Source organism: Eublepharis macularius, chromosome 6 (genome assembly GCF_028583425.1).
Source record: "Eublepharis macularius isolate TG4126 chromosome 6, MPM_Emac_v1.0, whole genome shotgun sequence".
In the NCBI taxonomy this organism is placed as follows: domain Eukaryota; kingdom Metazoa; phylum Chordata; class Lepidosauria; order Squamata; family Eublepharidae; genus Eublepharis; species Eublepharis macularius.
Genome location: NC_072795.1, coordinates 125,764,006 through 125,789,067, shown reverse-complemented (window position 1 = coordinate 125,789,067; position 25,062 = coordinate 125,764,006). Strand labels below are relative to the sequence as shown.

Sequence of the window (25,062 nt, the reverse complement as noted above, 5' to 3'; positions counted from 1 at the left end):
GTTTATATACCGCCTTTCAGGAAAACTTAACGCCCACTCAAAGTGGTTTACAAAGTGTGTTATTACTATTCCCACAACAATCAGCCTGTGAGGTGGGTGGGGCTGAGAGAGCTCTGAGAGAGCTGTGACTGCTCCAAGGTCACCCAGCTGGCTTCAAGCGGAGGAGTATGGAATCAAACTCGGTTCTTCAGATTAGAGTCCTGCCACTCTTAACCACAACACCAAACCGGCTCTTATTTATTTAATAATTATTTTTAAAAGTTCTGAGCCGCCTTTCCACAAAATTCAAGGCTCCCAAAGCAGCAAAGATTAAAAAGCACTCTTTATAACAGACCTGTATTTTTGGAACGAAACATAACAGAAACACAAAAACATAAACGCAGGGATGTCTAATGGAGCATCGAGGGGAGGACACCCGAGCCATTCGTAGGGGATGCCTTTAGAATAATAGCACACTTTGTCAAACGCATTAGGTTGTCCTGAAGGGCGGTATATCAATCGAATGGTGGTGGTATTATTATTATTATTATTATTAAAATGTACACCCCCTTCAGCTGAGGAACCCTCCCTTCTTGCCAGCGCTCCTTTCTGCCCACCCTCAACGCGCTTTCGGCCTTCGTCAATCATCAACTGCCAATTTACATCAGGCCGGAAGCTGTCTCACCGACTTCCGGTCTAGACACAAGGAGGCGGGAACGGGAAACACGTCAAGGTCGCAGGGCGGCCGGTCTGCGGGTTTCTCTCTGTTCCTCCACCTGGTACGCATGTGCGGCATCCGGGTTCCGCGGCGCTGGGGCGGGCCGGCGGTGCAGTGAGGACGTGGCAGCCGCCGGAGAAGCGAGACATGCGGGGAGGGAAGGGCGCTTCCGGTGAAGAGGAGTTGAGGTGCGGGCCCAGGAACCGGAAGTCGGCGCCAGTGGAGGCGGAGGGTCGGTTGTGGCAGGAACCGCGTTCGGGGTCTGAGGGAGCTCTCAGCCGGGACAGCGGCGAGGGAAGCCGGCTGAGGTGAGTGCCTGGCCGTGGGCTTCCCGCCCGTGGAGGGGCAGGACAGGAGCCTGTTTGCCGTATAGCGAGGCTCCTCAGCACGCCCGGCCTTGCCTGGGCCCGCCGCCTCTTCTCCCTTGGCCTAGGGCTCAGCATTGTCAGTAACCCGGGTCGGATTCTCCCTACCTCACGGAAGACCTTCTTGCTTGGCGGAGGCAGGTCCGGAGCGACAGGAAAAGATCGGAGCCCCCCCCCCCCCGGCTTTCCCCTTCACTTGCCTATCCTGCTAAACATATTTGGTCGGCTGTGCTTTGTTCGCACGTGCAGCGTGATTCTTACGGTCAGGCCTTCCTGGGAGGGTCCGCATTCAATGTGAATCGGTGTCCAAGCGGTAGAGTTAATTTTTTGTTGTTGACTGCAGCATTTAACAGGTGAGGCGCTGGCTTCCAGTACGTGAAGCTCTATTAGAGTGAGTCAGGCCATCGGCCTGTCAAGGTCAGGGTTGCCTGTTGTGGATGGCTGCTGTTTTCCAACCAGTTCTGCCAGATACTTTTTAAGCGGAATTGTTGGAGGTGGAAACTGGGACCTTTTGCGTGATCTGAGCCACAGCTCTGCTCCCTCCAACAGTCCTGGAATATATAGATCCAGAGGAGTTAGCCGTGTTAGTCTGTAGTAGCAAAAATAGAAAAGGGTCCAGTAGCACCTTAAAGACTAACCAACTTTACTGTAGCATAAGCTTTTGAGAATCACAGTTCTCTTTTTCAGATGCATGGAGAACTGTGATTCTCGAAAGCTTATGCTACAGTAAAGTTGGTTAGTCTTTAAGGCGGTACGGGACTCTTTTCTATTTTGGAATATATAGGGGAGGTAGAATTTTGGGGAGAGAATTAAGCTGAGCCCTTCTCGACATGTTTGCTTTCTACGTGTAGTATTTCTGCAAGTAAATTCCCACCTCCCTGGCAGCTTAAAGTGATACAGCTGAGGAAAAGATTCTTCTGTTTAGTTTGCTGAATGTGTATACAGAGCATGACATGTGAAAGGGGGTAAAATGGTGTAGGAAATTGGATAGGTCGACACCCTGTGGTTGCATTTGAACATTAATCTGTATTCTTTCGTTTGCTTAGAAATAATAGTAGTCTTAGCATTTACAGGCTGGTCTTTGAGTATTCAAATTGTCCATTTTCTTCGTGGGTCTGTATGCCAGCCTTATAAGGTAAATCAGCATTGGTATTACCGTGTTACACACATGGCACTGAGACTGAAAGAGGGCAGTTTGTTTAAAGACATCTCTTTGCTTTATAGCAAAATAAGATTTGAACCAGAGAATTCCTGGTTCTTTTGCTCGACTTGCTTTTCGTTGGTCATAGGAATAGGTGGGCATCAAACCGGACAGTCTTGTGCCATGTTAAAGACTAATTAATTTTTATAGTGGTTTGAGGACTGCAGTGTTTGTTACCCTTAAGAACATTAACTGATAACTTCTTCATTTGGAGATGAGATCTAACTTGGCAAGCTCTTGTTTTGCTTAGTTTTCTTACCTGTCTAAAGTTCTACCAACTTGCCTGACCATCCAAGGTTTATTAGATAAGGTGTTACTCTTGCCTTCAGGAGGAAACAAACTGATGTGTAGGATAAAGTAAAGTTTTAATGGATGTGGATCACTGCTATGGTTGTTTGTAAATGCCAGGGAGCTTTTGCTCCCCCCCCCCCAACGTAGCATTACAAAATGTGGTGGAAGAAAACTAGTGTAATGACTTGGAGTGATGCAGTTGCATCTTTCAGAAGCTTCATCAACTTAGATAATAGCAGAGGAGGAGAATAGGACGCTAGGACTGTTGAAAGGCTATACTAAGTACAATCCTGTATAAAGTGAAAAGAATGAGGGTGTATGCTCTGTCACAAACATGCGTGCTAAACAGTGACATCATGATCACCAAACCCAAGTATTAACTTGGAAACAGAAATGTCAGTGTTTCACCCAAAGGTCCTCTCAAGGAGTGAAGCTACCTTATATTGAATCAGACCATCAGTCCACCAAGTTCAGTACTGTCTATTCAGATTGGCAATGGCTGTGCAGAGTCTCATGTAGACATCTTTTGCATCACCTGCTACCTTGCCTTTTTAACTGGAGCCTTTGGGGATGGAAGCTGGGACCTTCGGCATGCCAAGCAGACCGCTGACCCATGGCCCCTCCATAAAGCTCATATGTGACAATATTGTGCCACACACTGGTGTAATTGGGGACTCCCAATTAGACCAGAGCCCAGCAAATGTTAGGCTGTTGCAATTGCAGGAATATTGTAAACTACAGGTTGACAAATGTCCCAGTGATAGAGGACCTATTCCCCTTGTTAGCTTCACTTGCTTTCCAGCATGGAAAAAGTACAACTAATTTTGAACAAGTGAAATTGTGTACTATCAATTTGACTCTTATTTTTTTCAAAAAGGGAACAATTCAGTTTTAAGACCATATATTGTAAGGCATTCATTCAGTTCAGACATGACCCATAACCATTTGTTTGTTTGTTTGTTTGTTTGTTTGTTTGTTTGTTTGTTTGTTTGTTTGTTTGTTTGTTTGTTTGTTTGGTGGTAGAGAGTGCCTTCAAGTCATAGTTGACTTATAGCAACCCCTAGTGGGGTTTTCAAGGTAAGAGACTAACAGATGTGGTTTACCATTGCCTGCCTCTGCTACCCTGGTCTTCATTGGAGGTCTCCCATCCAAGTACTAACCAAGGCTGGCCCTGTTTAGCTTCTGAGATCTTAGCTTCTGAGGGCATTTGATTATGTCATTTATAATCCACCTTTCTCACTGAGACTCAAGGCAGATTACATGGTGTGAGTCAGTATTATTTAACTTATATACCGCCTCTCTACCATGTTAGTGCTCAAGGTGATTTACAGCATGGACATAAAACACAAATACAAACATTACAATCCAATACAATATTAAAATAAGAATACAAACGTTAAAGCCCTGACCTGGATAGCCTAGGTGAGCCTGATCACGTCAGATCTCAGAAGCTAAGCAGGATCAGTTTTGGTTAGTAATTGGATGGGAGACCTCCAACAAAGACCAGGGGTGCAGAGGCCAGGCCATGGCAAACCACTTCTGTTAGTTTCTTGCCATGAAAACTCCAGTAGGTGTCGCCATAAGTCAGCTTTGACTTGAAGGCATACACTGCCACCACCGCAGACATTAAAAGCCATACATCTAAAAGAACAGTACCATCACTGTGGCTTGGCACTGCTTGTCTCCTTTTTGTTTTGTTGTCTTGGCACTTGTCTTCATAAGTTGTTCTTGGTTCAGCAGGCTCTGGATGTGGAGGGATGGCTGTAGCTATGATTTGTCCATACAGACATCATGCCAAGCTATTAAGTGTTATGTGATGACTGAAGGGAACCATTTTTCCCATGTACTTTTTATGCTATTCAGACTATTATGGCAGTTTGCCAGCACCCGAATAAACTTATACAGCCTCCAGTTGTACCTGTATTATTGGCCGGTTAACATTCATGTTGAATGCCATTCTAAAGAGAACTGGATTTGGTTGTTGTTCTTGTTTATTTTTGTAAACTTGGTTTTTAGAGGGTCCAGAATACTAGTATGTGGTTGGTCCTGTTTGTGTATCTACTGTTGCAGAAGATGCTACCTACAAAACCTCCTTTGTGGGGACAAAATTTGGTGCTTTATAAGCAAGGTTTCGTCATCATGGTGAAAATGAACTTGCCTGCTCCTAGTTTTGTGGAGGGGAAAATATAGAGATGAATACAGATTAATACTGGGAATTCTTGTGCTATCAACTTTGTAAATGTTTAACACCACTAAATAGGTGTGCAGCTTTAGCATATTGTGAAATGCGTTTATAAAAATGGGTCACTCTTTTTACTCAAGCTGTAGGAATTCTCAGCATCTGCACATTGTAAAATCTCTTAACTATAAGGAATCTAGTTTCGCAAATGTTTAATATTTCTATACTTGCAACTAGACCGGAAATTAGTATATTCCCCACCCCCACCCCTGCTCTTGTTGTAAAAGAGTTTCTCTTTTCATTTGTTTGATGGCAGCAGAAAGGCTGAGTTAGAAACTGACAAAGGCGGACTTCGAAAGGCTAGTAAATATGCACCTGTTCCTCCTAAAACTTGAAAATAAGCCCCCATTTGCACAAGTGGGGATTAGTCTGGGGTATCACTTAATAGAGTTCCACCTTGCCATTAACATGTGGGCACTGCAGTTTCTGAAAAAGATTTACTATTACTATGTCATTTTTTTAGTTGCCTCATCTTATAATGAAATAGTAACATGGTCTTGTGCCACATAAATGTTTCCGTCTAACACGGAATTCTGATTTCAGTCACAGTTATCCTTTTAGCTAAAGGCTGAAGCTCAAGAACTAGCTGTTTGTCTACATGCTGGGTGATGCATTGTCATATATTTATTTCGCTGTCTAGGCAAAACAACTTGTGAATCCTGCATCTTTAAACATTGGTAAAGTGTCACTTTGCATTTTTGTTTTAGTTTGGACATTATTTTTGTCTCATTTTGTCCTATTTTGGTTGCTGTGCAGAAATGCAGGCTGTCTGATTGTTGGTGATTGACTTGGGTGATGTCTGTGAAACAGAGACAGCAATTTGCTATTAAAACTTCTTGGCTCCTCTTGGCATGGTTCTGAAGGTTCTCTTGATGTTTCTGTAGCGTAGAACTTGACAAATCTTAAATTGAGATGTCATACCTAACCTTTCTCAAACAGGTGCTGTCCTAGTGGGGAGCGGTCCCTCCTGGGCTATGGCTGGCATTGGCCGTGTGCCTCTGTTGGCACAGCCAGGTGTAAATATGGCTGAGCTGGAGGCTGGGGGCCACCCCCATGGCACAAGAAACATAAAGAGAAGCTGGGGAACAGTAGGGGAAGGATGGACAGCATTGAGGGAAGTGCTGGAGAACTACAGAACTAAGGTGAGGAATGAGAGGGGACAGAGTAGAAGGAGGACAAGTCCCCAGAAAGGGGCAAGGACTGACCTGGGAGACTCCTCCAATCCTGCTGAAGGGAACAGAGGTATAACAGTTCTTGGAAAGCCAGCAGGGTCTGGAAGTATGTCTGCTTGGGACCAGCATGGGAACAGCCTGCAAGAAAATAAAGAAATTATGAGTAAGCAGACCGGTGAGGAACAGAGAATAGCCTTCCTCCCAGTGCACAGCACAGAGAGAAAGAAGAGGGCAGGTGGCCCTTAGTCTGAGGCCCTGGGCAATGTAAACATCGAGGCTCTGACTTGTTAGTTGAGCATCGTGCAGTGTTGAGGCTTGAACCTGGACTTAACATTTCTAGACCCAGCACCCTAGCTGCTACACCATATAAATGCATCCTTGCTTGTTCTATACATCTGTATTTCATGGCAGAACAAAATGACTTGGGAAGGAAATCCAACATTTCACTTCGAATTTTATTTCAGTAAGTCACTGTGACCATAATAAAAAGTTTGCTTTTTTACTTGGGCTTACAACAAATTCCAGGTGCTGTGCCCACTAGAGAACAAATTTCAAAATATGTTCCTAGGTCTAGGGAAGAGGTTTCTCTTGCTGAACTGCCTACTCCCCTACTAAGCGGGTGACCGGGCTGGCAGAGATTGTTTTGAACTTACCCAGCTTTTGGCACTAGAGGATTTCAGCATTCATGCCAGTGAGCTGTTATATATGGATGGGTTAATAATGTTTGTGGGGTAGAATCTTTCATAGGCTGTACTGTTGTATTTTAGTTTTGATTTGTTAGCTGCCTTGAGGGCGTGCAGAAGTAGAAAGGCACAGGTACACTTAATCAGTCGTGAAGTGATGATTCGCTCGTTACATTTAGGCTCTCAAACTCCTAAGCTCTGCTGGGGGCCAATGACGAATTTGGATGTCTTCTTGATTACTCTTGGGAGCTTTCTTCAGAAGCGCTCATCCATTCGTGGATCAGGGTAATGATCAGGTTGGCTGATAAAGTGGTTCCTAGATATCCTCTCTTGCTGAATAGAGCCTATTCACCTCCTTGATAAGGCACCGGCTAGTACAGAAATGTATCTGTGTTGGAGGGGGATCTCTGGCTGGGTTCCATTTCAGGATCTACACAGTGGCTGATTCTGCACACGTTGGATAATGCACTTCCAATCCTCTTTATAGATCATTTGGAATGGATTTTTTCGTGCGCTGAACAAAAAATCCACCTCAAACTATTGATACAGTGCATTGAAAGTGCATTATCCAACGTGTGCGGAATCAGCCAGTGTCAGTTATGGCAGCAAAGAAAGCTACCTTCTTTCCTACACTTGCACCTATGTGGTGGGTGCCAGCAGAATTCTGTTAGTTGTAAACATCCTTTCAAAATATAACGGTGAGTGGAACACTTGGTTGCCCCCTGTGACTTATTTGCGAGGCATATTGTTGTAACTTAATGTCATATTGCCAATGCCATAACTGTTTGTTTCACAGGCTTAATGCAGGTGTTTTATCTAACAGACTGTAGAAACTTTCAGTGCTCATGACCTTGTAGACTGCTCACTCCCGTGCATTGCTGTGTCTCAGCTTTGATATGTTGCTTTCTCAGTGTCTCAACTTAATATAATATGAATATGCGAGACGTTCTTACACAAGTTCGCACCAAAAGTCCTGTTTACTGTTGGGAGGAGGAGGGAGCAAATGTGTAGGTTAAGAGAAGGAATTTTTTCCCCATGTTACTATTCCTGTCAATCTTGCTCTTACTGCTCAGACACATTCCTTGCTTTTGAGTAATCCTATGGACATATCTGTGGAAATGATTTGATTTCTGAATAAAAACCATTTAACCAAGAGCCTGGATTTCTTGTCGCAATGGTACAGGGATCTATCTGCCGTAGCCTGTCATCCATAGCCTGACATTAAGTTGCTTGCTTCAGCTTAGATCCCACATTTATTACAAATTGAAGTTTGGAAGTTACTTCATCCTGTTATTTGCTCAGATGAGTTTCAGCTTCTGCAGACAGAAGGAGGTAGACAGAGTTCCTGTATGCCATCTTTTTCCCCCAAATGATTCATTATAGCTGGCTGGCTGGATCCTGGAAGTTTGTAATACCTATGAGAAGAGTGATACTTCATGCATTGAAAGAGATAAGGGGGAAATGATTTTAGCTTTGGCTGTGCCTGTAAATCAGATGAGTCTGTAATTCAGTAATAATTTGAATTATTATATGTATGTGTGATTGTATTTCATTCTCTCTCTCCCCATTTACAGATCAATAAAACCTACATGTTCTCCCTCACACCATTCCTAGGGATAATCATCAAAAGACCTTAATTACAATTTTGACACTACCAAGCTTGCCTAATATTATATTAGCAATTGCATCCACCCATTGTTTTTAATTTTATAAAACGTATCTTAGAAATGGACAATTTTCCACAGAGAAATAAAACAGTGAAAAAATTTCTGAAGATGAGCCTACCCAAAAAAAGAGACTTCCAGCAATAACACACAACAGAACAAAAAGCCAGCATTAAAAATCTGCAGAGCTTCAGCAAAGCATAAGGAAACATGTTAAAAAGCAATTGTATGGGATCTAAAGCACTTTGGAGAATAAAAAAGGGTTGTTGCCTATCACTTAGAAGTATGTCAGTTGGTATTAGCCAAGCCTCTAATAGGCCCATGTTTAGAATGGATCTGGCCTTGGCCACTTAAAGGACAGCTTACATAGAGGAGGAGTGCAGCCATGCTGGTTCTCCTTGATTTCTAGTTCTTGGTACCATGGCTTCTTTCTGGATTATCTCATTGGATGGGATGGAGAAAGATAATAGTTCTGTTCCTAACTGGCAGGTAGATTACTGAAGGGGTTTCTGCTCTACTCTTTTCAGCTGCTTAGTGGAGTATTATAATGCAATCTGGTATCCTATTTGACACCAGAGTGACATGCTTGACTGAGACTGTCAGGGCATTTGGGTAAAGAGTCATCATCATCAGTCTGTTGATGATACTCATCACTACTTCTTCTGATCCAGGTAAGGCAATCTTGCCTCCTGAATAAGTGCCAGGTAGTAGTGGTGGCCTGGATGGGATCGAGTAGGCTAGTAAGCTAGAATAGGTAGAGATGGTCAAGGGAACTGGTCACCTTGGAGTAGGGGCTTGTCCTGCTCTAAGTGAGATGCACTCCCCTTTAAGGAGCAGGCCTTCGTTGTGTACTTCTGGACCCATTATTTACACCCCAATGTTCAAGTAGCATCTGTGGCCCCAAGTACTTTTTACCCACATCCGCTGCTTCGCCACCTGAGTCAGTTCCTGAAAAGCTGTGATCTTGCTATTGATAACCTTCGTATTACAGAATATTACAGTAGCCCAGTGCTACTCACTCTGCAACTCACAGAGAGCCACATTTGCAATTACTAGCAAGTAAAAATGGCCTTCTCACAACGTAGACTAGCCTGGAAGATGGCCCCCTACCACAACATGGCCTACCTGGCACCCTGGATTCATGCCGTCATAATATTGAGACTAGACTACTGTAATGCACTCTACATAGGTCTCCCTTAAACGTTGCCTCGGCGTCCCTAGCTGATGCAGAATGCTGCAGTGCATTAACTCTCAGGAGATAGATGGAACATGCATATCACTCGCATTCTGCAGTCATTCCACTGGCTGTCCGTCACTTACAGGGCTCAGTTTAAGGTGGTGACTGTTCTGCTTCAGAGAGGTGCTGGTGTCTGCAGGGTTAACTCAGGCAGATAACAGGAGCAGAGGCAGGATGCCAGAGTTTAATGAACAGAGTCCGTAAATTACACAAGAATTGTCAAAGCAGGCCAAAGTCAGTCTTCCAAGAGAGCAGACCTGATAACACCAGGAGCAATTCTGTGACTCAAGGAACATGCGGAAGCCACGCTGAATGGCTCCTCCCTCATACATTTACACGTTACATCACACCTGCAACAGCTGCTTCATGTCTCCTCTGGTGATGATCCTCCTTCCTCTGCTACTGAGCTCTGAGGTGTGCTGAGCTGCATTGGGCTTCTTAAGTCCCCCCTGCACCTGTGCCAATGCCGCTCTTGCAGACCTGGGGACCTTGAAGGAGAGAGAACAGCTGGCTAACCCTCAACTGTCGGCTGTGGAATTAGAATTCATATGCAAATTTGACTCTGTCAAGCTGGGACAGAATAGGGACTATGAATGGTTATCACATTATCACAGGTTACAGATTTCCTTTACAGAGGCAGGGTCTGGGGGAGCCCAGTGGCACCTGGCGTGGGCTTCCGGGGACCACAGTTCTCTTTGTCAGATGCATCTGACGGGGAGAGCTGAGGTTATCGAAGGCTTATACTACATTGGAATTGGATGGTCTGGCTGTTTTGCTGCTACAAGCCAACACGGCAAACTCCTTTGAAGCCTCACACAAACCAATTAATCTCCATACCAAGAGGAGATGTTTACATTTACTAGCAAAGGAATGTTTTGGTTGCATCCTCCCTCTCCCCCCCTAATTGCATCTTCTCTCTCCTCCCCCCTCCTCTTCTATATTTGACCAGTTTCTGTACCATGCATCTGACGAAGAGAACTTGATTCTCGAAAGCTTATGCTACAATAAAATTGGTTAGTCTTAAAGGTGCTACTGGACTCTTTTTGAATTATTCAGGAGGGCTTTCTCCCAAGATTACAGAACTATGTCATAAAAAAAAGCTCAAAGAGATGCCTTGGTAGGACGGGGACTAAACAGGTACGCTATTGGGTGCCTTCTGCTGATGTAGATATGCGCCTACTAGGGAGTTTTCATGTTGCTAAACATGCCATAGAAATTAGTTATGCTTCGTTTCAGATTTCATCTCTGTGCTCAGCTTTATGCTTATTCTACTATATAAAAGGCTAACCGTGTTTCAGACAACTCTCTTCCTATCCTGGTGTGCCTCTAGAGGGTGTTGCTGTGGAGAGATGCCCAGAAGAGGCAGCAAATCCCCTCAAGAGCACGCCATGGTGGGAAGCTCAAGCCAGGATCAGGCACGGAGCAGTGGCAAGGCCCAACCCCCACCTTCACCCAGCTAGGATCAGGAGCAGAGCAGGAGGCAATGCCTGCCTGCCCTTCACCCTGTTGGGATCAGAGGCGAAGCCACCTGCCTGCCCCCTTCACCCAGCCAGGATCAGGAGCAGAGCAGGTGACAATGTCTGCCCCCCCGCCTTCATCTAGCCAGGATCAGTCGAGGTGGAGGTAGTGCCAGCCAGCCCACCCTCCCCTTTCTAGAGCCCGTTGTATTTTCCCTACAACAGGCTTTGTTACTAGTATAAAATATTTTTGCTACCGTACCCTATTGTATCTGTCCCTGAATATCCGAACCATTGTTCGTTATTGTACTTTGCTCAGTGAAAATACTAGCTGTTGATTATATTTTATTTTCACTTGCACTGTGTAATCTGTTTTGGATCTTGGTGAGAAAAGTGGACTATAAATAAATAATAATAGCCACCCCATGTGTATCTGGAGTGAGGGGAAAGGGGCTTTTCTTTCTGCCTTCTCACTTTCTCCGTAGCATGAGGCACAGCAGGTCAGGCAAGCCAGTGAGATTGCAGGGATTTCCAGAGGAGGACCAGCTCTCTGTGGAGAGGAAAACCCGTCCCCACCCCGCTGTGGTTAGCATAATCTTTTCTTGGGTGGCTGCTGTGGGGATTTTCTTCTCTGCAATCTGTTTCCTTCCTGGCAGTTGCCTTGGTGCTGAGATGAGAACACAGAGGCTGCCGGGGGTGCTCGCGTTAGACAAGCCCTTTACTCCTCTTACACTTCCATAAACTCATATGCATTTTTATAGGCTAAAAATTGTTTGGTTTTGTAATTTGCCTGTCTCTGTAGAGCTGCTATGTAGCATAGTGTTTTAAGTGTTTGGGTTGCAAATCAGCACTCTGGTGGTTCGAATCCCACTACTGCAGTGAGCTCAGTAGGTGGCCTTGAGTAAGCCATTCTTCTGGCTGTATTGTGGGGATACTAATCTCTACAAGAGTGGTATATGACTGCAGATTATTTAGTTAGTTAGTTAGTTAGTTCTGTAGTATATAACAGGCATTACATATGTCTTATTAGTCTATCCGTTGACCCTATGCTGGACTCCTTTTGAATGATGGGATTTAAATCCAATAAATAAAGAGCACAACCGATATGCTTTGGCTTCTCTTAGGCTGAAAATCAACTGTTTTTTATAGAGGGTTTTGGGGTTTGAAAACAGACAAGCTGGACTGAGATGTATTCTCAGAACTCTGTACTGAATAAGTATTTGCTGACAACGTTTCACTTGCCTTCTAATCTCTCTGGTTCTTCTTAATGGACATGGAAACACATGTCCCCTCTTGCCATTCATGCTGTTCTTTTTACGTAGAGGCTTCTTACGTAGCACCAGCCTGCCGCGTTTGGAGATGGGTGGTGATGGTGGAACATTTTCCAGTAATCATTTTTCCTTGGAAAAATGTTCTTTTCCTAAAGATTGATTGGTCTACAAAATTAATGACAATGAATAGACATTATTGCTAGTACAGTATTCGGCAAAGCTTGGCAGTTTTAAAGTTATAATTTATGTTTTCAGGTAGTTATCCTGAGGAATTTGTGGGACAGAATATATCTCTGTTTTATTGATTTGTAAAGGCAGGGGGATATTCCAGATTTAAAAGCACGTTATTAATTCGCTTGATGGGCTGTGCAGATCCGAAGCAAAACCAAATTTAGAATTATTATCTCTGTTCTCACATAGTGGATGAGATATTTTAATCACCCATCTGAAATGAAACGAACAAGTACTGCAAGCGAAGCCATGAAGAGTGGCATGAAACTGAGGTGCACCAGAGACCTCTGTGAAAGAGAGTTAAATTATATTGAAATAGAGGAGTTTATGGTGTGTCATGCACAGTTCCCAGGATGTGTGAAAATGCAGTACAGTTATAAGAGTTATTGTGGTCTGTATACCTGTTGAGATCAATGGGCTTAGGCTACAGTAGCTCTGCATAGGATTTTATACTTAGTGTGTGAACAGTTTTCAGTACCGTTGGGATTTATTTGGAAATTTAAACTATGTAAAGGAAATACGTGGTATATTGCATTTTTACAAGTATTATTCCAATAAAAATAATTTTGAACATAGCATTCAAATCACACTTTTTCCTAAGCAAATATTTGGGATGTTATATTTAGGAAGATCAGAATTTTTTTCTAGAAACTTTCTCAATTCATGCTTTTCTAGAAAACCCACATTATTGGTTATTATACTCTAAGCCAGATTACTAACAGCTATGGGAGAGCCGATAGGTGCAGTTTCTTGATAGAAAATTATCCATGCCTTTTGGTCCCCTCCTTAAAAGGCATAGAGAAAAGCTTTATCTCCTAATATGACTCTGGTTTTGTTTACCATATTGGAAAGTGTAACGTGATGGGACTGATGATAGGGCTTGGCGTCAAAATAAATTATACGGTACTTGAATGCCTGCTTTAGTTTTGGACATGTTAAATCCGTGTTCATTTTGTGTATGTGTTTGACGTCTTTCAGTTGTTGCGCATGTGCTTCTGAACAGATGTGGTAGAAGCATGGTATTGTGCACACGTAAGAATGAATTCCAGTACCCATGGTGTTGATGCGCAGGGCAAGGATTCCTGGGCCTGTTTCTTTGGTTCTCTGTGTTGCAAGGAATATGGGTTTGGCTTGTGTTCCCTAATGTGTTTCTCTCTGTCTCTCTTTCCCTTCCTGCAGGTGAAGACTAATTTGGGGATGTGAACACAATGAGCGTAAACCAGCAAGCTCACACAGGGCCACCCTATGGGCAGCCTCAGCCAGGATATCCCAGATACCCACAGCCTGGCTATGGAGGGCAGCAGATCCCAGGCATCCCTCCCTCTCAGTATGGTGCTTACAATGGTCCGATGACAGGATACCAGCAGATGGGCCCTCCTCAAGGTAGTCTCACTGGGTTAATCATTCGTTTTTAGGGCAACACTTTGCACTCCAAGCCTTTGGGGCGTTCTCGAAATAGCTCTGTAATAATTGTCTTTAAAAATGTCAAAAACCATTGGCTGATGAATGTATGAGGACTTCTTTGCAATCAGATGTTTGTGGATGTTTTCATACTTCACAGATGGGCTGGAAATGGGTATAGTTGCAGTTCAGTTTCAGGTTGGACATGGACATTAAGAGGGCTGCTTTGGGCGATGTTGTTACTCCTTTATCAGATACTTTTGGGTGCTGGCCACTGAAAGCCCTTCTGCCAGATTTGGCTGCTTTAGGGGGTATCAGTTTAGAAGTGTGAAAGGGATGGGAAATTAGGCTGTGGCAGCAGAACCTGCTGGCAAACCACTTAAAGAAGCTGAGATTGAAGGAAACTCACTTCTGGCCAGGACTCAAAACCTTGGAAGGCAGGTGGTTGACCGGTCTCTTTGCAAGTGTGAGCCACAGCACAGAGCGTACAGGATTTTGACTCAACTGTGCTTGCAGACATGACGAACTCACCACATTACTGTTATTTCTCCATGCCTAACACAACAGAAAAGTAGGGTTGCTGTACTTTTCATTCTGTGTCATGGGGGTGTGAAACCAGTGGAGCTGGTTTCTCTACTGTGGCATAATGGGTGGAGCTGCCCAACTACTGTTTTCTCTGCTGCCCCTGTGATGTCCTAGATGGGTCTCTTCTCTTTTTCTCTTGGATATAAGCTGGATATTTTGCTTAATTTACCTTCTGGGACTTAAGCATTTCACTTAACCAAGGAGAAAATGAAAGTAGAAACTCTGGTGTTTCAGGGGAATCTTTATTCTCTTTTATTTAAACTTTTTAGACTAGTTGTCCCTGAAGTCCCATACCAGAAGGCAGCATAGTATTTAAAATAATGCCAGCACTAAAAGAAATCCTGTGCATCCTCAGGCACAGTTGAGTATTGCATTTCTTCTGTGAATTCGTTTTTAGTCTGTTAGAGCAAAGTTGCATAGTCAGGAAGTTGTCGGTGGGAGGTTGCTAGGAAGTGTATCGGGTACCAACAAGATGTTGAAAACAACTCTAGAAACCATCTTTCTTTTCACCGCATCGTTCTCCCCCATGAGGTCCCGAAGCGGCTCGCAGTGTTCTCCTCTTCTCCACCATATCTTCACAGTAACTCTGTGAAGTAGATTAGTTTGAGTGTATGTGGCTGGCCCAAGGCCACCCAGGGAGCTTCCGTGGCAGAGTGGGGGTTCCCAGATCCCTGCCAGACTCTCTAAGCACCATACCGTACTGATAATGAGATAATATAATATAAGTCATGAGAGGATATAAATTCTGACATATGCAGGACTCGCATATTTAGGATTTCATCTATTAAAATAGGTAGTAGCCATTGGTGGACTCTTATTAATCTGTCTGATTCCCTCTTAAAATCATCTGTACTTGTGGACATCTCTACATCCACGAAGTGAATTTAGTTCCTTGTTAAATAAAGTACTTCCTTTTGTACACCCTAAATCTATTGCCCGTCAACTTCATTAATACCCCTGATTTCTAGTGTTATGGAGGGAGGGGAGAAAAAGCTCTATCCATTTTCTCCACCATATGTAAAATTGTATAAACCTTTCTCATGCCTCCCTTAGCTGCCCTTTTTCTAAACTGAAAAGTCCCATGACCAGAATACTACTTACTATTCCAAATGAGGCTGCACCAAAGGGCATTACAACATTGGCCGTTTTGTTTTCAGTCCCTTTCCCAATTATTCCCAGTGAAGTTTGCTTTTGTTACAGAATTATCCATTTTGACTGAGCTGTCCACTACAGTTCCAAGATCTTTCCTCTCAGTGTCAGCAAGTTCAGGCCCTATCAACATATATTTAAAGTTAAGATATTTTGCTCCACTGTGTATCGTCTTACACATTTACCTACACAGAACTTAATTTGTTTGTCTGGTTATTCATTCAGAGTGATCCTCTTGGAACTCTTCACAATCTGCCTTGGTTTTCACTATCCTGAGTAATTTAGTGTTCACAAACGTGGCCAGTACACTGCTCACCCACAATTCCAAATAATTTACGAACAAATTAAATAGCATTGGCTCTAATACCAGTCCTTTTGGGATCACACTTTAATTGTTAAAAGACCTGTCCTCTTATCCCACGACCGCTCAGGAGTGTTTGCTAAGGCACCTTGTCTAAAGTTAGCCTCATTAGGCTAACTGGTTCTTAATTTCTCAGATCCCTGCTGGACTCCTTTTTAAAAATCTGTGTGACATTTGCTGCTTTGTAGTTCTCCAGCACGGAGGTGGATTTTAGCAACATTACGTTAGTAAATAAACAATCTCGCATTTGGGTTCCTTAGGAAGAATGCTTCCTTTTAATTGTTAGCGGTACAGTCCACGTGCTTCTCTACCACCACTTGCTACATTTGCCACTTGAGGCATCTTCTGCTGCAATCTAGAGCAAGGGTCCCCAATCTTGTTGAGCCTGTGGGCACATTGAGAGTTTTGAGAATGAAGATGAGTGCAGCTATGAAATGGCTGCAATGGGATGCTGGGACTAATCAAATGTTGGGAGGTGGCAAGCCTAGCATGCTCCTAAGATAGCAGCAGCTGTTTCTCAGTGGGTGTTCCCTACAGACACAAAATTCTGAATTCTTCTGAAGCGCCTCCAGCTCCAGCAAGGAGGAGGAAAACCAGCACCGGTTATTTGCTTTGGAGAAGAGGCTAAGAGGTGTTAGGAAATCCATCACCAGGCACCACTGTGCCCATGGGCACCACACCAAGGATCACTGGTGTGGAGGCTGTATCCTCTTTTATAAAATGTTAATTGAAGCATCCTTGATCTTGCAGAGGTGTTTTTGTAGAAACAGATGTTTGAAGGAAATTGGGGAAAGTGTCAAAAATGCTTGAGTGCTACATAATTATTCTGGCTCAGCTTTGGGACTGGGTTTATATGGTCTGTGACTGTTAGGTAGCAGAGAATGTTAGTATTAGGACTTGTATAATGCTTTTCCTTCTTCTGAACTTTTCTTATTAATGCATGTTGTCTTTCTAGGTTACTTTCCTTCTCTGGGGTTTCCTTCTAAGGGCTCTCCTGTTTCTTTTGATTCTGACACTTCTTTCACACCTGATTTCATAGGTAAATGGTCAAACTTTCGTGGAATGTATAATATTTCATTGCAAGAATGTGTAGATGGGGGGCACTTCAAATGTGATTAATTTCCTACAATCCAATCCTTCATAAGTTAAAGCATATGAAGAGCATGTAGCTGCTTCCCAGAATACTCAAGTAGAGTGTGTGCATGCATGCGAGTGCATATAGTTAGCCCATGTGATTTCCACAGGTGATTTGCATACTCTTTCCTACATGCAAGAACTGTCCCCGTAAGAAGTGAGAAACTGCTTCCCTTGCTGGTCCTGGAAATTGCCCAAGTAAAGGAAATAGACCAAGCACCTTTTTTGGTCCAAGTGTCAGATTCCCCCCGCCAACAATTAACTGTTGTTGGTATAAATCCAGAGGAATTAGCCGTGTTAGTCTGTAACTGTAAAATAATAAAAAGTCCAGTAGCACCTTTAAGACTGTCCAACTTTACTGAGGCATAAACTTCTGCAAACTCAGCTATCTTTGTCAGATGCATCTGACAAAGAGAGCTGTGGTTCTCGAAAGCTTATGCCTCAGTAAAGTTGGTTAGTCTTAAAGGTGCTACTGGACTTTTTACTAAGATGTTGGGATGCTCCTGAACAAAAGGGTATGGGAGGGGAGAAAGATGAGGGTTGCCATTGTCCAGACACTGGGAGCAGATTAAGCCTCAGTGATGATGCTGCAAGTGCTGTGGGGTCTTTCCTCAAACCCATCTGGTGTCTGTATGGGTTCAAGAGGGTGTTGGTGGCCATAAGCCAAGCCAGTTGCCTTCTGTCATGTGCTGCCAGTATCACCTTCTAGGTGGAGAGCTGGCTGTGTGCGCCAATAAAAAGTTATAGGAGCATTGGAAATAAACAGCTTAAGATGGCTGGCAGTAAGTATTTCCAGTATGAATTGTTAGTGACTGTCCTCAGGCAAATGGCAGTTGCACAACTATTCATTTATTTATTTAATGTCAGGGCTTTTTTTCTGGGAAAAGAGGTGGTGGAACTCAGTGGGTTGCCCTCGGCGAAAATGGTCACATGGCTGGTGGCCCCACCCCCTCATCTCCAGACAGAGATCAGGGGGCGTGAAGGGCAATCTCAACTCCCCTCTGTCTGGAGATCAGGAGGCGGGGCCACCAGCCATGTGACCATTTTCAAGAGGTTCCGGAACTCCGTCCCACTGCGTTCCTGCTGGAAAAAAGCCCTGTTTAATGTTATATTTAGTCTGCCTTTCTCACTATGACTCAAGGCAGATTACATAATATGTCAGTTCAGTCCACAGCAGGGACACTCAATAAACAGTCCAATAGGTAGGAATACAAATACAAATTTGCAGAGATTTGAAAACCAGCAGAAGTCCAGTTCAGAGCTGAAACAGTGCATGAGCAGTTTTAAACCTAACATATTAAGACAGAAACTACTCAGTAAGCTCATACTTACAGCAACAGACAGTACGTGGTAGTTTACAGTCCCTGTCCCTTTACCAGTACATGTCTTTAAAACCACTTCCTTATAGTATGGCTCTCCTCTCTGAGTAAACAGGCCCTCTTGAACAAAATTTCAGTAAGAGTAGTTGCTGTGAATGGCATGGTGAGTAGATGTTAACAGCTCTAGAGGTGGCGAATACATTCTAGGAAAGAGAATTGCTGTTCTTTGATGTTATTATAAACACTCTTGAAAAAGGTTAGCGAAACAGATTTCCAACTAGCCACTCATGGGGATACTTAGTGGAGTTTCCAGGATTCTGTGTACTTGAATGAAACACAAAGAGAGATCATTAATGATGGACTAAACATAACAATTGACTTACCTTGAATCTGGGAGGTTCATGGAGATAACACAATTCTCTCTACCTGTTGAGGAAGAGAAAACAGTTGCCATCAAAACTGGACGTCAAAGCCACCAATTTATTACGCTGGACTGATTTCTTGATGCCGTATTGGTGTATTGGATGTTCATTATTGTACTCTATGATTGTTACCGTATTTATTTATTTAAGGAAAGGTATATCCAGTTGTGAATGAGTATTTATTGCACTAGAGCACTTTTATGTTATTGCACTATTATAAGCACTTTAAAATTTAAACAGCAGACTCTGTTGATTGGCTTTTAACTTGCACTACGGGAGGGTTTTATACCCTTGAGTGTAGGTCTAAGTGGATTACATCAATTTAAAATTACAGAAATAAACAATTAAAACTGGTAGCATAAAAGAGCAGTTGCCGATTTCACAACCCACCCTCAGCAGTGCATATTGCACAATCCCGCATGTAATCCTTTGGGCCCACGGTGGCCGATGGGAAACAACAACTACAACAAAAAGAAGCTAAGGCTGAGGAGGGAACACTCCCCCTCCAGTAGGAAGCCAGGGAGGGTGCCCGTTTACTTCTGCTACTGAACAAATGTAGTTTGAACAGCAGGTTTCTCTAGTTTCCAATTCTTTATTGTGTAAACTGAAAGGCCACATCCAGCATATTTTCAAAGAGGTTAAAGTAACTCTTCCCAGGTGGTGGCTGGTTTTCTGGGTAATTGGTATATGACTGACATTCAGTTAAATGTCTCCAGGTTCTCTAAGAGCTCCTCCCGCCTCTGGAGCACCTCCTTTAGCATCCGGAGCCTCGATTCCTCCTGGACAGCCGGTCTGCAATCAGTTTGGGCAAGGAGACGTGCGAAATGGAATTCCTGCTCCTACAGTCCCGTTGCAAAGGTAATCACGAAAAAGTAATCCGAAAGAGGTCTACCATGATCAGCTTATTGGTGACAAATCTCTTTTTGCCGCGTATACAGCACAGTGCTATATCTTACCATTTTCACTGTAATTGAAGCTGTCAAACTTTTAATAGGCAAGTTCTGTACTTGGAGAAATTGGAACCTTTGGGAAAGGGATTGACTCGCCTTAAACAACGTTATCTGGTTTGTCATTCATGGCTTCAGCTGTACCTGCTTCTGTCTACTTCCATATGGTCCATCCCGACCCTTAAAATCATCTGAAAGAGCAAACTGAAATGACCCAGCTGTTTAGAGAGCTAGGATGATGATGATGATGATAACTGTGTTTATATTCCGCTCTTCTAGAAAGATTAGTGCCTCACCCAGAGCAGTGGGTGAGCAAGTTAGTGTTATTATTATCCCCATAATACAGCTGAGCTGAGACGAGTGGCTGACCCAAGGCCACCTACTGAGCTCATGGCAGTAGCAAGATTCGAACCAGTAGAGTGCTGTTTCGCAGCCGAACCACTTAACCACTGTGCTACAGCAGCAGATTAAGCCAGGAGTAGGGTAATTTTAGTTTCTGTATGTTATGTACTTATTTAATTTGGATATATTATTTTAATTAATGTCAATTATTTTGAGTCTCAGGAAACGATGGTAGAAATTGAGGCAAATTTCATGAGCCTGAAAGCTAAAACTTAACCTCTGAGCCAAACCGAGGGCTGAGGTTCGTAAATACTCTCGTGCTCCTAGAAGAGCTCCTACTTCTGAGGCTTTTTGGTGGGCGTTTTAAAGAGTGCAGGAGTGCACGGGGTGGGAGTGGGGAAGGCAGTGCATCACTGTTGCTTTCATGGTGAGGCACTTGCTCCCTGCGGTGCAGAAGAATCCCAGCAGGGCAGCGGAATGTGCATCCCAGAAGGGACGTGTTGCCTGTCTGTGCTGGATTGCTCCCAGCAAAGTGTGGCTTCCTTTCTTTCTGTGTCACCACATAGTAAAGTCTGTCTCCTCTCATTTGCTACATAACTAATTCAATATTCATGGTGAAGGAAAACAGACGTCCAGTTTTAGTATAGGTGTCTCTGTGTGTGTTTTAAAAGCACCAAAGTAGTAGTAGAGGACTCAAACAGTGGCTGAAAACAGTATGAGGAATGGAAATGTGTTGGGGGGGGGGGGGTGTCTCTTAGAGCACAGTCCTGAGCAGAGTTACTCCGTTCTGAGTCCATTGAAATCAGTGTGCTTAGAATGGAGTTAACTCTGCTTAGGGTTGCACTGTTAGAAGTCTACTTTTTGCCTTGAAGTCTGAGGAGACGTCAGTAACATTGCAACACAAGCAGCTGTGGGGGGTGGAATTAGGAAGGCAGGGGTATGAAATGCCGTTTGAGTGACAAACATCATGCTGCTTAACAGGCATTCTATAAACAACATTAGAAATTGGGGGAACAATGAACTTTTTACACGGGATAATCTATACAAACCAGAGACCCAAATATGTGTTTCTCAAGTGGCAGAGAAAGTAAATTGATTGCATCTGCCAGCTATTTTAGCTACACAGTGTGTCAATTCACTCCTGTTTAGCCTGTGAATTAAAGATTACCAGTATGTGTTAGAAATGGTTATGGGAAAACGCTAGAAAATAGAGTGTTAAAAACCAAGTGTCAGAATATTCCTTTGGGGGTGTATTTGGGGTTTTTATCTCGTTTTAATCTGTAATAATTTGTAGTTTTAATCTGTAAAATTTTAATTCCTGTAAACCACCTTGAGCCAAGAGGAAAGGTAGGGTACAAATATATAAATAAATAAAGGAAACGTTGAGTTATTTTCATTGCTAAATTGGGGGAACTTTTGAAAACTATTCTTAGGTTACCTGTAAATGGTTCAGGATTTACATAAGATAACGTACAGTATTTACTCCACTTCAGGACTAGGTTTTCTCCAAGTATCAAAAAAGAGGGGGTCATCTTACATTCACATCAAAGTTACAGTTATGCCCAGTAAACTTTTTGTTTCTTAGTGTAACTTTTTAGGGAGGGGTGTCACCTTTCTTTCAGATAAACACGGTAATGTGTGGGTTCTGTAGAAGTCTGACCTAGTTCTAGTGCGACACAATAGGAACAAACTTATTAGGGATAACAACAGGCTTTGAACTTGAACAAGAAACAACTGAAGGCACAACGATGAGGATGTGTGGAATGTGGCTCATAGGCCTAGAGGAAGAAAAGTGGGGACTGTAGCCAAAGACTTGTGGATTATGGGTCAGCATTGTGATGTCATTGCAGAAGAGGAGATTAATAGTAAGATAAATTAATAGGGGCGTATCATTTAAGTTGAGAGGGATTTTCTCCCACTGTATTCAACAGTGATGAGCTATATAGAGTACTTTGTTTGTCTTCTGGCTCTCTCTCATGGAAGGCATGAAGTAGCAGGAGGGAATCCTTCAAAAAGGTGAAATGATTAGATTGTAAGGAATAAAATAATGGAGTCTGAAGATACTGGCTTTATTTAACTTGTAGAAGAGCACTATAGATAAGTCTGGTTTTGAGGAAGTGGGGAGAAATGCTTTCTTTTAAGCAATTTAGAACAGTTTGAAAATTTTAGGGGGAAGCCTGCTTCAGTGAGTTGGGGTGGCAAGGCCTTCTTTGGAGTTCATCAACATACTTTAACTCTTCTCTACTAGTCGGAGTAGTCTGAACTGTTTTTTCAGCAAAGTCTGCTTGCAAGACCTTAAAACTTAGCTGTTCTGCAACTTCAGTATAACCGACTTAAATCTTGTTTTTATGGCCCTTTGGGTTGGATATGCTGCCATCCATAGTCCATGAGTAAACATTTCTCAAGTAGTTGTATCAGGAAAATGAGGTGGAGTAAGAGAGTTTGTGCATCTGAACTGGCGCTGGTGTGATTGTTCTGCAGAAGGTGCTGTAGAGTGCTTCCATGTTGAAAACTGTAATTGAATTGGGGTTCTTCATTGCCAGTGTTCAAGACTAAGCGCAAGCATGCGTGGCCCTAAGTAAAGTTCCAGCTATAGAAGTGTTTATGTAGCCAAGGATGGTCTTCAAGCTGCCTTTGTTTCCCCCTCAGACCTTCTGCTGCTCAGCAGTTCATGCCTGGCCCAGCACCTGCCCCTGTTTCCCAGCCAGATACTTTCCAGTATGCGTCACCTCCAGCAAGCACACAGCAGCTGACCAATCATATGGCAGGAATGCAGATAGGCAGTGCTTCAACTTCAGCTTCCTCCCCAGCTGGCCTGGGCTATGGTGAGTTACTAGAACATCTGAATGCTGTTTACACAGATGGAATTAGTTTTCAGATTCTTTGAGAAGTGATCTAGGCTGGTATGGACAGATGGCTTCTGCAATGATTTCTGTGGGAGGGCTTGTAAGAGGGGAGGCAAGTGGATGGGTGAAATTGGGGTGAGAACAGAGGGGTGCAGTGGTAGCAGTAGGGAGAGAAGGCGTAAGACACAATGTGCCCAGGGTCCCACAAAACCTGAAACCAGCCCTCGGGATACAAGAAAAGGACCGGGCAATGTAAGAAACATTTTTTGTAGTTCTGAACCCTTTCTGACCTCCATAATTGTCATTGAATAGCTACAGAGATTGGTGTGTCTGTTTTTGATAAGTTCTCTTCTTTGAGATACGACATACATATTTCAGGGCTGAGGCTGGGGAAACTACAGTAAGCATTTTAGTAGAGCCCATGAGAGAGAGATGTGGAGAGGCTTTTATAAATGATTAAATGCAAGATCAAGGTGCGATTATAATTTCCCTTCTACTTCCCAGGTCCCCCTACATCAGTTCCACCTGCCTCAGGAAGTTTTAGTGCAACTGGATCTGGGCCATATGCACCTTATACAAGCCACGGACCCCTTCCCCTTAACCTGCCCCATGGATTGCCTCCTACCAGCCTGTCTCAGGGTCTTCCCATGGTACAGTCTGCTGTATCTGGTCCTCCATCAGCCCTGCACCTTCCCTCTCAGCCTCCAGGATTTGCCCCACCACCGATTTCTGCTGCGGCTGGAGTTTCCAGTTACTCGGCTGCTGCAGGAGTCTCAAGGCCTGCAACGATGCAGGGCACATTACCTGGACAGGCAGCTACGGGGATGCTGACTTCCCAGCCTAATCATGTGACTTCACCACCACCTATGGCAGGGCCACCCCCTGGACCACCAGTGACAAACTTGCAAGGACCACCGCCTCCCACCCATCCTTCCCAACCAGGATACGCACCGCAGCAGAATGGTATGTTTCGTGTACTGGGAGGGAAAGAGAAAGCAACGTTCAGTAGGATTCTCCTTTTCTCTAAAAAAAGTAATGGAAATGGGTAACTTACAGACCTAAGAACATTTTTCCTCCATTGTATCATAATACTAGGCGTTTGCCTATAATTTAAATCTTGGTTCTAAATGTCACAACTAGATTTCTTCCTTCAGCTTTTAAAAATTCTTCAAAGGAGATGAAACTGTAAATAAAAAGATGTGGTTTGGCTTCTTACTCGCCAACTGCTTTCTCCTGCATCCTGATGATGGAATTGCTTTGCTTCTTATCCTGGTCAAGAAAATGGATCAAAGTGGTGCTTGTAACTTTCATAGCCACTCTTTGTTCCTTTCTTGGAAGGTTCTTTCTTAAAAAAATGAGAATCACGCTGTCAAATGATTTTCTGGTCTGAAATGTGGCAGCTGAGGCCCATAGAATTTTATATGGGCATCTGCCAGCTACAATGCAAAATACATGATTATATATTTTTGGTTGCAGGTTAAATTGTTTCATCATAGAGGTCATTGGAAGACAAGAGGTTCAAACAATGTGAATCTTTAGGGCAGCAGAGTGGTTGGCTCCAGTGATGCGCAAGCAGGAACAAAAATGGACGTAGCGCAGTTTCACTTGTACAAGAACTTGTACAACACCTAGCACTTCACTCTCTTGATACAGTACCAGATATAGTACCAGTACAAGATCTTTCTCAGGTGGAAAAATGCAGGCAGGGATACAATAAGTTCGACTTAGCACAGGCAGCAACCACTGTCTTTTTCTTGCATTTCTGCTCGCTCTAGTGCAAGATGTAATTTCGCACTGGATCCAACCCAGTGCAGTAACAAACGATGGGAGAACCATCCCTTGCAAACTGATTTTTCCTTCATTTAACACAGAGAGTCTGCAAGCCTTTTATATTGATACCTTTAATACAGTTGTCAGAACATCACTCTAAAACTATTTATTTTCAGACAGGACATACTTCATTTTTTTTTAATTGAGCTCTAAACAAGTAACTGAATTGTTTTAAAATCAAGTTCACTTTGAGTTCAAACTTGATTTGTTTGAATCCT

The 25,062-nt window shown here is 43.4% G+C and overlaps 1 protein-coding gene across 2 annotated transcripts in view; it reads left to right on the top strand.

Annotated features, from left to right (window-relative positions):
* Nucleotides 1–850: 850 nt before the first annotated feature.
* SEC24C (SEC24 homolog C, COPII coat complex component) overlaps nt 851–25,062 on the top strand; it is a 55,110-nt gene continuing 30,898 nt past the window's right edge. The window contains exons 1-6 of one of the 2 annotated variants that reach the window (XM_054982406.1): nt 851–1,005; nt 13,688–13,891; nt 16,960–17,043; nt 19,596–19,737; nt 22,818–22,993; nt 23,519–23,977. In XM_054982406.1, the coding sequence (XP_054838381.1) occupies nt 13,717–13,891; nt 16,960–17,043; nt 19,596–19,737; nt 22,818–22,993; nt 23,519–23,977 (1,036 nt within the window). In that variant the 5' untranslated portion in view covers nt 851–1,005; nt 13,688–13,716. The remainder of the gene's footprint in view (nt 1,006–13,687; nt 13,892–16,959; nt 17,044–19,595; nt 19,738–22,817; nt 22,994–23,518; nt 23,978–25,062) is intronic. The other variant, XM_054982407.1, reaches the window with a different exon arrangement.